General features: G+C 38.2%; 2 protein-coding genes across 3 annotated transcripts; one reads left to right on the top strand and one right to left on the bottom strand.

Moving 5' to 3' along the window:
• The first annotated feature begins 3,133 nt into the window (after nt 1–3,133).
• On the top strand, nt 3,134–6,636 carry LOC112741227 (dihydrolipoyllysine-residue succinyltransferase component of 2-oxoglutarate dehydrogenase complex 1, mitochondrial). 2 transcript variants are annotated; one of them, XM_025790115.2, is made up of 14 exons: nt 3,134–3,330; nt 3,413–3,481; nt 3,859–3,919; nt 4,041–4,068; nt 4,201–4,259; nt 4,354–4,428; nt 4,530–4,585; nt 4,675–4,719; nt 4,803–5,093; nt 5,208–5,302; nt 5,415–5,505; nt 5,583–5,693; nt 5,829–6,023; nt 6,222–6,636. In XM_025790115.2, the coding sequence occupies exons 1-14, from the start codon at nt 3,169–3,171 to the stop codon at nt 6,411–6,413; spliced, it is 1,530 nt and encodes a 509-aa protein (XP_025645900.1). In that variant the 5' UTR covers nt 3,134–3,168; the 3' UTR covers nt 6,414–6,636. The 2 variants fall into 2 exon arrangements, with proteins under 2 accessions (XP_025645900.1, XP_025645901.1); XM_025790116.3 differs by lacking the exon at nt 3,134–3,330 and having other exon boundaries at nt 3,410–3,481; nt 4,024–4,068.
• Nucleotides 6,526–9,380, bottom strand: LOC112741229 (aminomethyltransferase, mitochondrial). The gene is made up of 4 exons (XM_025790117.2): nt 8,987–9,380; nt 7,930–8,497; nt 7,475–7,593; nt 6,526–7,306 (listed from the first exon to the last, which is right to left on the bottom strand). The coding sequence occupies exons 2-4, from the start codon at nt 8,485–8,487 to the stop codon at nt 6,760–6,762; spliced, it is 1,224 nt and encodes a 407-aa protein (XP_025645902.1). The 5' UTR covers nt 8,488–8,497; nt 8,987–9,380; the 3' UTR covers nt 6,526–6,759.
• Between the last annotated feature and the right edge of the window lie 1,674 nt (nt 9,381–11,054).

The raw sequence follows: 11,054 nt of genomic DNA, 5'->3' as shown, positions 1-11,054 counted from the left end.
AGTCCATACTGAGCAACTTCATCACCCTCTACCACTTTCCTAGCAGCTTTCAATGCTCTAGTGATGCAGGTGCTGTTCAGGTTTACGTTACACTTCCTCACAAACCACTCATACACTTCACGATGTCTCATTGTAGGATGCTTCCTAAGTTTTGGAACAAGTTTGCTTAGTGTCCACTGTTGGGTGGCTGCCCTGTTTTTTCTCCTTCTAGGACAGATATGGTTGTCAACCAGGGTTTTAATCTGCCACGACCCGTCTTGCTTACTTCGTGCACAGTAAACTACCCAAGGACAACCCTCAGCCTTACACACAGCCCTAACCCGAACATTATCATTCTTTGTAAACAATATGTTTCTACCTAATTGGATTGTGTAGTCCCTAGTTGCATGCATAAAATGTTCCTTTGATTTGAATATCATACTAACCTCAAACTTGAGGTCCCCGAACTTTGCCTTGTCATTATACTGGGGATAGACAGTTGGTGATTCCTCATCAGAGTCTAGTTCCTGGCCTGAGTCCTCCGAGTGCCATGAGTTGAGATCCGAATCATTGTCCTCAAGGGGATTATCCTCTAGGTCTGCCAAATAGAAACCACAAATTAAGTAATCAGTCATGTGACCAAAATTAAATCAACATCTACAAACCAATTGATTTAACCAAATACCTGAGTCACTTTCATCCTCACTCTCAGAAGCTTCATAGCTTGAATCGTCAGTCTCTATTTCTTTCTCTGCCAATCTGGTCTTAGCAGGCTTGTGCTTCTCCTTAACTTCCCTTTTTTTGTTCAGCCTTGTAGAGTTGACACCATCATCACTGTCACTGCTAGATTCATCATCTCCTAGCACCTTTGGAGGTTTGTAAAGGCTGTCTTCAGCACTCTCATAGGAGTCATGAGAGTCACTGTCTTCCTCAACCTCTATTGCCTTCACATGCCTGCCTGCCCTTGTGGTGGTAGTGACCTTGGCCTTTCCTTTAGGCTGAGTTGTAGCAGGGGTAGGTTTGGTAGGCTGACTATAGGCCTTTCTCTGCTGTGATGAAGTTTGCACAGGTTCATGTGACTTCTTGGTGGGCTGAGATGATGGTCTGCTGGGCTTAGTGGTTGGTCTAGTGGGCTTAGCTGATGGACCCGTGGGCTTCAATGATGGTCCAGTGGGCTTAGTGGGCTCCTTAGTGGGCTGTATTGGTTGCTTAGTGGGCTGGGTAGGCAGTTTACTAGGCTGACTTGGTTCCTTTGTGGATTTGGTAGAAAATTTCTTGGACTGAGAAGGCAACTTTGAAGGCTGAGATAATCTGCTTCCTTCAGCTGATGCCTTCGTGGACTCAGAGCTTGCTTTTTGCTGGGATGGTAACTTGGTGGGTTGAGACTGATGTCTCTTGGTCTGGGTTGGGTTAATTTTAGGCACATCTCCTTCCTGCTCATCAACCACACATGGCTCTGAAACACCATGCTCGAAATACAGGTTGATCAAGTTGAAGTTCCTCCTGCAATCCTTCACCATTGCAACCAAATCATCATCTGTGGCCAGCCTCCTCAGCCCATATTCAAGGGGAACTCCTGGAGATTTCCACCAGCACTCCCTAGCCTCAGCATATCCCAGTTCGACATAGTACCCCCTCACAAAGAACACGTCAAGTGTGTCAGCTTCAACTCCCATTAACACCTCTGTGTGATCCGGTTCATAGTACAGATATCCACCCTCATCCTTTTTAAACTTCCCCCCATGGTGAAATACAAAAGTCATCGGAGGACCCTCCATCTACAAGTACAAATAAATGTAGTCAACATCAAAATCTAAAACAACTCCTCTCTTACAACTGCATGTAAACACACAGCAAACTACATAATCATAACCATCGCAAACCCTCAACTCCCAGAAAAATCCACCACATAAGGACCAGAAAATCCCTAACAAACGCATATAGAATATTGTGTAGCTAGTCCAAACCCTAGCCTCACTAGATGGTTCTTAGAACTAAGACACCCAAAACCAACGGACACCAACATTGCAAAATCAACAGAAACTGTGAAAAAAATTAAGCCTTACCTATGGAAGTTACTGTTCCTTCCTCCAACTACGAAACTCCTCAGCGACCTCCTCCAACGTAGCAGGGCCTACTCTTCTACAAGCCTCGCACACACGAATGCTCGATAACGCCACCAAGTTCTGATCAAAGGATCTTTGTGCAGAGTACCAGGGTAGAGAAAAGACGAGGGGTTTTGGAGCGAAAGTGGAAGAGGTTTGTTACGAGAGAAGAGAAGGGCAGAACGTTTGAATATCCACATGTGCCTCATAAACGACGTCGTTCCACTGATTTCGGGCTCAGGGTATGAAACTACGTCGTTTTGCACCTCTCCACGCTGGCACTTAACGTTCCACCTCACCAAACGTTAGCCACGTCACTACCTCACATGACGGAAGGACAAACTCGACCAACGTGAATAACTTTCGGGGACGACTTTGATTAATTTTATCTTTCGAGGACTAAAATGGAGATCGGGGTATCTTTCAGGGACGATTTTGACTATTAACTCAAAAAAAAATATTCGTCGCATCAATTCGATTTTTATGTACGCCGTACCTATACTGATAATGTCAACCAATGAAAGTGCGTGCCCATGCTGCTCTCACTCAAGGAAGAATGGCAGAAATAACGAAAGTAAAAGCATAAAGTAAGACTTAAATGTTGAATAAAGTAAAATTACTGGTAAGAACTAAGAACCCTATTCTCATGCATGTTTCTTTTACCATATTTGAACTAAAGAAATCTCGTCACAGGCATTCTCCAATAGTCCAATCTTGCACAAATTATAAAAGTTTCAATCATAAGTGATGGGCAGAACAAGTGACACAAAAAAACTTGCATCTTTTCTTGTTTAAAACTAAATTTAAATGAATTATATTGAATAAAATCCTAACACTCAAGATTTTTATTTTATTTTTAGATACTAATATAATTTATCAAATTAAAATATCAGAGAGTATGTCTGTTTTATCTAAAGTTTATTACCATCTTTGTTATCATTATTTTCCTACTTAAGAAATAAAAGACTTTTTTTTATGATACAAACTAAAAAGAAAATAAATAAAAAAATGTGGGGACATTCCAGACGCTTCCCATTCTGCATACACAGACAATTTCCAGACACGTAAATTGATAGTTTATTGAATGAATGAAGCCCCATTCATATTCAAAAGGTGTCGTTCATTCTCTCTCTTCTCTGTTCTGTTCTGTTCTGTTCTGTTCTTCACCATTCAAAAAAACATTGTGATCATGTGGCCAACCATCATCAGGCGCAAACTTGCTACTAATGCTTTCTCCACACCCTCGGTAAGCATTTCATTCATTCTCAAATTTCAGCTTCCATGCCTTCATCCTTTTATTTGCTTCCTTCTAATTTCGGAGAGTTCAGGTTTTGAAGCAGGCACTGCAGGGGCCTCCTCCTCCTAACTCGCCACGTTATGCCACCATAGCAAAAAGGGTACCTACTGTTCGCATTCATTCACATATATAGCTCTAGCTCTAGTTGAATGCATCAACAGTAACTAACCAATCTATGTTTTTATTCTCTAATTAAGTCACAAATCTTATACAAGCTTGGACTAACTTTCCTAAGAGCTTAACTTGTTTAATCTTCATGATGGCATTATATCTGTTACAATGTAGGTTTAGTTATGTGATATGCTGTATTGCTTCTGTTAGTTCTGTATTTGGCTGTATCTCCCGGTTTAAGGCTTGGAGTTTGTTCTTCTTTGCAACTGAGTTTCAAGGATTTCGTGATTTAACTTGAGTTCTGCTTGTTTAAAACTGGATAACTTATTGGTTGCTTGAATTACATGTTTCGATTATTGATCGCAGTTGGTGCTTCTTGGAAGAGGATCAAACATTGTTAACATTGCTGGTCGCCAAGGTTGCCCTGGTAATTACTTAAGTTTCTATTTGCCAGTGTATGTCTAGTTAAGTTTTAATTCTCATGTTAAACAAGTATTCATTAATACTGCTACTTCATATGAATCATATTAGCTTACACTTGATGGCAGGTTATCCAGCTCATGTCAAACATATCAGGTCAGTGACATTTTCCTTTCCTCTGGAATATGATTTACTAGCAGTATACATTTTTTTTCTCAGTTTTTATGATGCTAAGACATAAAATGAGTTAATATAAATTAAGATCATGAATACAATTTGTTGTTGCAGGGGTGTTCAAGTATCTTTTCCTCTGTCCATGTGGACTAGGCTTTACTCTTCAGAAAATGGTATGGTATCATGTTTTTAAAACTATTGAAGGTGTTCTATTACTTGAAGTTCAATATATTGAGATTTTTATTTTATTTTATTGTTCCACTGAAGGAGATTTGGCTGATGCTGTTGTGCCCTTTATGGGTGAATCCATTAGTGATGGCACTCTTGCAAAATTCTTGAAGAGTAAGCTATCTACTACCAAGTGATCTGGATTGGCAGATTTTGTTCTTATACATGAAATTTCTTATGTTGCTTGTGTTAATGATTTTACAAAATGGGAGCAGAGCCTGGTGATCGCGTCGAAGTTGATGAGCCAATTGCACAAATAGAAACAGATAAGGTACTTAGGAAAATGACTTTGCATTCAGAGGACTATGTTTTAACCGAATTCGGGTATGAAATTCTTATTTCTTTGTATGACACATGTAGGTGACCATTGATGTGAATAGTCCTGAGGCTGGCATAATACAGAAGGTATTAAATCTGATTAATTAAAGTACTATACCTTTAGAAGTTATGATTATGTCTTTGACTTTGTTTTGTTGACTTGTCCCTAGCTTGTTGCCAAAGAAGGCGATGTTGTTCAACCTGGTATCAAGATAGCTGTAATTTCAAAATCTGGTGAAGGTGTTGCTCATGTAGCCTCATCTGAAAAAGTAACTAGCAAGCCACCTCCTGAGTCATCTCCGGCAGAAAAGAAAACTGTTACTGAGGAACTTCCCAAGGCTAAGCCCTCTTCTCCCAAAGCCTCATCCCGTCCATCATCCGCGACAGATGCACAGGCAGCACAGCCTTCTAAATCCTCAGTGAAGGAACCTCAACTTCCCCCCAAGGAAAGGGAAAGAAGAGTAAGTGTTGCTATCATCTAACTATTGCTTATTTACCTGTTGAAAGATCTATTTAAGATGACTTATTTGTAATTTGTCACATGTTGCTTGTGTTTTCAAACTGTAAAATCTCAGGTTCCTATGACAAGACTCAGGAAACGTGTGGCGACGCGTTTGAAGGATGCACAGAACACTTTTGCCATGCTGACAACGTTTAATGAAGTTGATATGTAAGTTGTTTGTTATTAAGTTACTAAATCTATGCTTTGGTTTTGTCCATGGTGCCCTCTGGTTTTGAATTGTATCTTTAACTTCTGCTGCTTCGAATATTCACTGGTTCAGGACTAATTTGATGAAGCTTCGTGCTGACTACAAGGATGCCTTTTTCGAGAGACATGGTGTGAAGTTAGGACTTATGTCTGGATTTGTTAAGGTACCTTAGATATGCCAATATTGCAATGTGTTTGCAGCACCTTGATGGTGTTTATTTAGTGACTCTTCTCATGTCAGGCTGCTGTTAGTGCACTCCAGCACCAACCAGTTATCAACGGTGTAATTGATGGAGATGACATCATCTATAGAGATTATATTGACATTAGTATTGCAGTTGGTACATCAAAGGTGTTTATCTTATGATCTTATCTCTATATTCTATATATAACTATTTCAGATCATATTTATTCTTGAAAATATTTTGATCTTTTTCTTTCCTGATGTCTGTGATATCTGATTCACTCTTATGGGGTTTTGTTTCAGGGTCTTGTTGTTCCGGTATTACGCGAAGCTGATAAATTGAATTTTGCTGACATTGAGAAGCAAATCAACATGCTTGCAAAGAAGGCAAACGATGGTACCATATCAATTGATGAAATGGCTGGAGGTACATTCACCATATCAAATGGTGGCGTTTATGGAAGCCTTTTAAGTACCCCAATCATCAACCCCCCTCAGGTGAGTTCCACAGATCCGTTATAATTCTATCACCAAAAGGACTGCAAGAATTTTAACTAATGGTTATGCAAATATTCATACTATGCCAGCCACATGATTGCTCAACTCACCTATCATTTTTCATGCTTCATTTGACTCTATGGATCTATTGTATCAGTAAACATACTAATTCTTTTTCTAATATCTTAATGGTGGCAGTCAGCAATACTTGGTATGCACTCTATAGTGAACCGCCCAATGGTTGTTGGGGGTGAAGTAGTTCCAAGATCAATGATGTACATTGCACTTACATATGATCATCGACTGATCGATGGAAGAGAGGCCGTCTTTTTCTTGCGCCGCATCAAAGATGTTGTGGAGGACCCTCGAAGATTGTTGATTGATGTATGAAAAGCCCCTAGAAGAAACATTTTCTGTGATAATGATCTCTATTGTTAATTTGCATAAAGTGTATCAGGGGCAATGTGCCATCCTGGATTTGCATAAAAGTTTAAAGTTGGTGTGGCCTCACAAAAGTAGAATTATTTTATATGAACAATGTGTGCAACTGCAAGATAACAGGTTGAATTCAACTATCATACATGTTTTAAATGAAAACAGTCATCAAAGCAAATCAATCATTCTCCTTGTACTTGATATGAGTAGGGATAGTGTCATAAAAGTTGAACATTCAGATTAAGGAAAAACTGGTCAAGAGGGTATGTGGAATGAAATGTTCAAAGTGATCCAAGGTTAATTAGGAGGGCTTGTAGTATTTGGTTGGTACAAAAGGCATTTTTGTAACAACCCCTTCATTGGCTTTCCCTCGGATAATGATCTTTACTTTGGTTCCTGCCTTGTGCAATCCTGATTTCACATATCCCATCGCTATGTTCTTCTTGAGGCAAGGGCTGAATCCACCACTGGTGATTTCTCCGATGTTGTTGCCACCTTCATCTTGAATCTCGCTGTGGCTTCTAGGCGGTGGTCCAGTAGAAAAGAAACCAACACGTCTGATCTTAGGACCTTCCTCAAGCTGTTTCAGTATAAACTGAGCTCCAAGAAAACCACCCTCAGCTCTTCTTCTCTTACCAATGGCCCATGTGAGTCCTGCCTCAACAGGTGTAATGTGTTGCTCCATGTCATTACCATACAGACATAATCCGGCTTCAAGTCGCAGACTGTCTCGGGCACCCAATCCGGTCAGTCTTATTTTCCCTTCGGATTTTTCCAGGATTGCCTTGGCAAGATCGACTGCATTCTCAGAAGGAACTGAGATCTCAAAACCATCTTCCCCAGTATACCTGAAAGTCTCAATGATATTATGCAAAGTACGCCAATGGCTAACAAGAAAAACTGAATTATGAGACAGAATTTGACATTGATGTAGCAGAAGTGAAATGAGAGAGAATTTCAAAGAGCATTACTATGGTAAATTTCAAATTTTAGAGAGAAATCACAAGAAAGCATACCCTGTGCGGGTGAGAAAACACTGTGAGCCATTGATGTCTATCACAGTGAACATCCCAAAGTACAGCTTGCTCAAATCCTCTTTTGTCAGATGTTGAAGAACAGGAGCAGCAAGAGGACCCTGTTGCAGGAACACTAGGATACTTAGTTTTTCTCCGGGAATAGAGATTCATAAGTCCAATTTAGCAGTCAACTTCAAACTTCAAAAATCACCTAAACAATTTAGTAGTCCAATTCCAATATATACATAACATAATGAGTTACTCTACCAAATATCCAGAGTGCAGGTGATATTTACTGCCACCCCAAAGGTTGCCATTAAGTTCTAGATCTTATCAAACAAAATACAGAAACTGCTAAAAAAGGAAATTCAAAACAAGAAAATAAACCTAAAACACAGCAAGTTCAAAGTGTGTTAAGACACATGAAGCAAATGTACAAGAGTGTGACAAATGACCTGCAGAGCAAGAAGGGATCTCTCATCATGGATGTGCCACGAAACATCACCACCTTTGGCCTTGAATGCCTTCATATGCTCCTCAATATGAGCCAGATCCTTATCTCTACAGCCAGCATTCACAACCAAGTATATGTGATCATCCTTCACCTTGGTAATCACCGAGTCGTCGATCGCCCCTCCTTTCTCATTTGTGAAAACAGTCAAAGATCCAGTTCCCGGGGCAAGCCCAGCAACATCAGCAATGACAAGCTTTTCAAGGAATGGAACAGAGTCCTTTCCCTTCAGGCTTAGCCCACACATATGGGAAACATCGAAAAGGCTGCCATTCTCTCTACAGTTTATTGTTGAGTCCATGATTGAATCCTTGTATTGGATTGGCATGCTCCATCCAGCAAATGGCACCATCTTCCCACTATTAGCGATATGGAAATCATACAGAACTGTCTTTTTCAGTTCAGCTTCAGAGGCGAAAAATCGACGAGCAACAGCCTTCTTATCACCATGGCCAAGTCGGCGGGTGATTGATTGCCCAAGCTGCCACAATCCCCCCCTCATTTTCTGTTATCTGAGACATAAAAGAATTTCATGTCATTGATAAGGAATCATGTGAATTCAAGTATAGTACATTGCTCATTAATTTACTCTCCCAGCTCATAAACAAACAATTAGATGCTAATTCATTGAGATATGAAACAGTTCCAGAACTGATCAAAACGCTGCAGGCAGAAACAAATATGATGCTAATATCCACTGCCCAGTTGCCAGATTCCTAAAAAGGTGAAACCTTTGAGAACAATTCGAGTTCTTATCTTGAAACCAGAAGTGATACGGAGAACTCAGAAATGGAATCAAAATCAATGCAAGGCGGCAAGTGACGCATCACACATGCCAAGGGGAATCATGTGATTAAAAGAAACAAATCCATAACCGGGGAAAATTGAATCTTATCAAATGTACAGATCTAAGCTTCAAATCATAGATTGAGAATCAGCAGAATAATCGATTGCAAAAATGTAACATTGAGAAAGTAACAGAAAACGTTGAAAGAACTTACAGAGTTGGTTATGTTGGGTGTCCGGATTTGTTGTGAATGGAACAAAGTTATAGGAGCAGTGGCAATGGCACAAGATAGAAGGGTGTCATGAGAATGAAATAGATAACCTTTTTCTCTATATATATGTTATATGTGTATGAAATTAAAAACTTTGCTTATCTGGTGGACCTGTATACTAAAAATATTGTGTTGGGGGGTGGGGGGGGTTGGTGGCTGAGACTGAGAGTGTTCAGATTGGGATACCCCATCGTTAGTGAGTGGTAGGAACACTACCGAAAGGGGTAACCTTGTCTTCTCCTATCCTATCTATTTTGCACTTCATGCTTTCTCTCTATCCTGCGCTGCTCCATGCCCAACCCCATCTTCAATTAATCTTAGCCGTTCATTTTGCCCCACCTACTTTAGGAGATCATCATTTTTTTCTCTTATGTTAACCTTAGCTTAGATCTACTATTTCAGATAGAAAAATGTTACCGCATCAAAATTTATTATTTTTTATTATTATTTAATTATTAATTTAATTTTTTAATTTTTTAGATTAATAATTTAATAATATATTTTATCTCATATTTTTTAATATTAATAATTAATTAATAATTAAAATAATAAAATCTAATAATTATCTAGCATTTTTTTGTAATTTTTACAAAGACAAATTATTATTAGTTATATAATATATTTTTCGTTCTGTTTTGATAAGAATGAAGGATGTGGATGCCCATTCCTAAAAGAATCACATTAAATGAAGGTTGAAAAATAAATACTTCATACATATATAAATAGGACATGATCTGAGGCCATATATCCACGAACAATCAATAAAATTCTCTCTTTCTCTTATACTACTAACACATTTTTCTCTCTTTTTATATTTTTTTTATTTTATATTTGTTACCTCTTCTTTATTTATTTATTTAGTTATTTCATAACACGTTATCAGTACGAGACTCTAATCAAATTTTAAGAAGATTTCAGGTAGCAAATTTTCATTATGTCGAAACTCTCTCCTCTTAAATTTAATGCTCTTGATATATCTGGAAACAATTATTTATCATGGATACTTGATGCTAAAATTCATCTTGATTCAATGGATCTTGGAGATACCATTAAGGCTGAAAATAATACATCCCATAACAATAAAGCTAAAGTCATGATTTTCCTTCGCCGTCATCTTGACGAAGGATTGAAAAAAGAATTTCTCACATTAAAAGATCCTGCAGATCTGTGGAAAGACCTTGAAGAAAGGTACAATCATCAAAAGACAGTGATACTTCCTCAAACACGATATAAATAGACGCACTTGCGTCTACAAGATTTTAAATCCATAAATGAATATATTTCAGCAATGTTTCGAATTACCTCATGAATAAAATTATGTGGGGAAAAGATATCTGATAATGATATGTTAGAGAAAAATTTCTCAACCTTCCATGCGTCGAATGTGCTCCTGCAGCAGTAATATCAAGAAAAAAGATGTAAAAAATATTCTAAGTTAATTTCTTGCCTTCTTGTTACTGAACGCAACAATGAATTACTTCTAAGGAATCATGAAGCGCGTCCAGCTGGCGCCGCCCCATTTCTTGAAGTAAATGCAGCAAATCATTACCACAGAGGAGGTAAATGGCAAGATTTTGGGAATAAAAAAAAATTATGGAAGGAAAAATAATTATATTCACAAGAAAGGATCTCACCAGAAGTGGGATAAAGAAAGAAACAATAGGCAAAGTAAATCAATTGAGGATAAATGCTTCCGTTGTGGTGGAAAGGGCCATTAGTCACGTACCTGTTGTACCCCAAGGCACCTAATTGATCTTTATCAAGTATCCTTGAAAAAGGATGACAAAGAAAAGGAAAAAAAATTTTGTTTCAAATTATGAAAATTCCACCCTCATTATGATGTATCTAATTTTTTTGAGGATCTTGAAGGAAATATTGGCTATTTGATCAATGATGAAATAGTTTAATATGTGTGTTTGTTAAGTATTCATGTGAATAATTTTACTGTGTATGTACTTTTACTCATTTTATTATTATTATTATTTGTCTTTGAAGAAAAATGGAAAGAACA

This window comes from Arachis hypogaea, chromosome 14, assembly GCF_003086295.3.
Source record: "Arachis hypogaea cultivar Tifrunner chromosome 14, arahy.Tifrunner.gnm2.J5K5, whole genome shotgun sequence".
Classification (NCBI taxonomy): Eukaryota; Viridiplantae; Streptophyta; class Magnoliopsida; order Fabales; family Fabaceae; genus Arachis; species Arachis hypogaea.
This window is presented reverse-complemented; position numbering and strand designations above follow the sequence as displayed.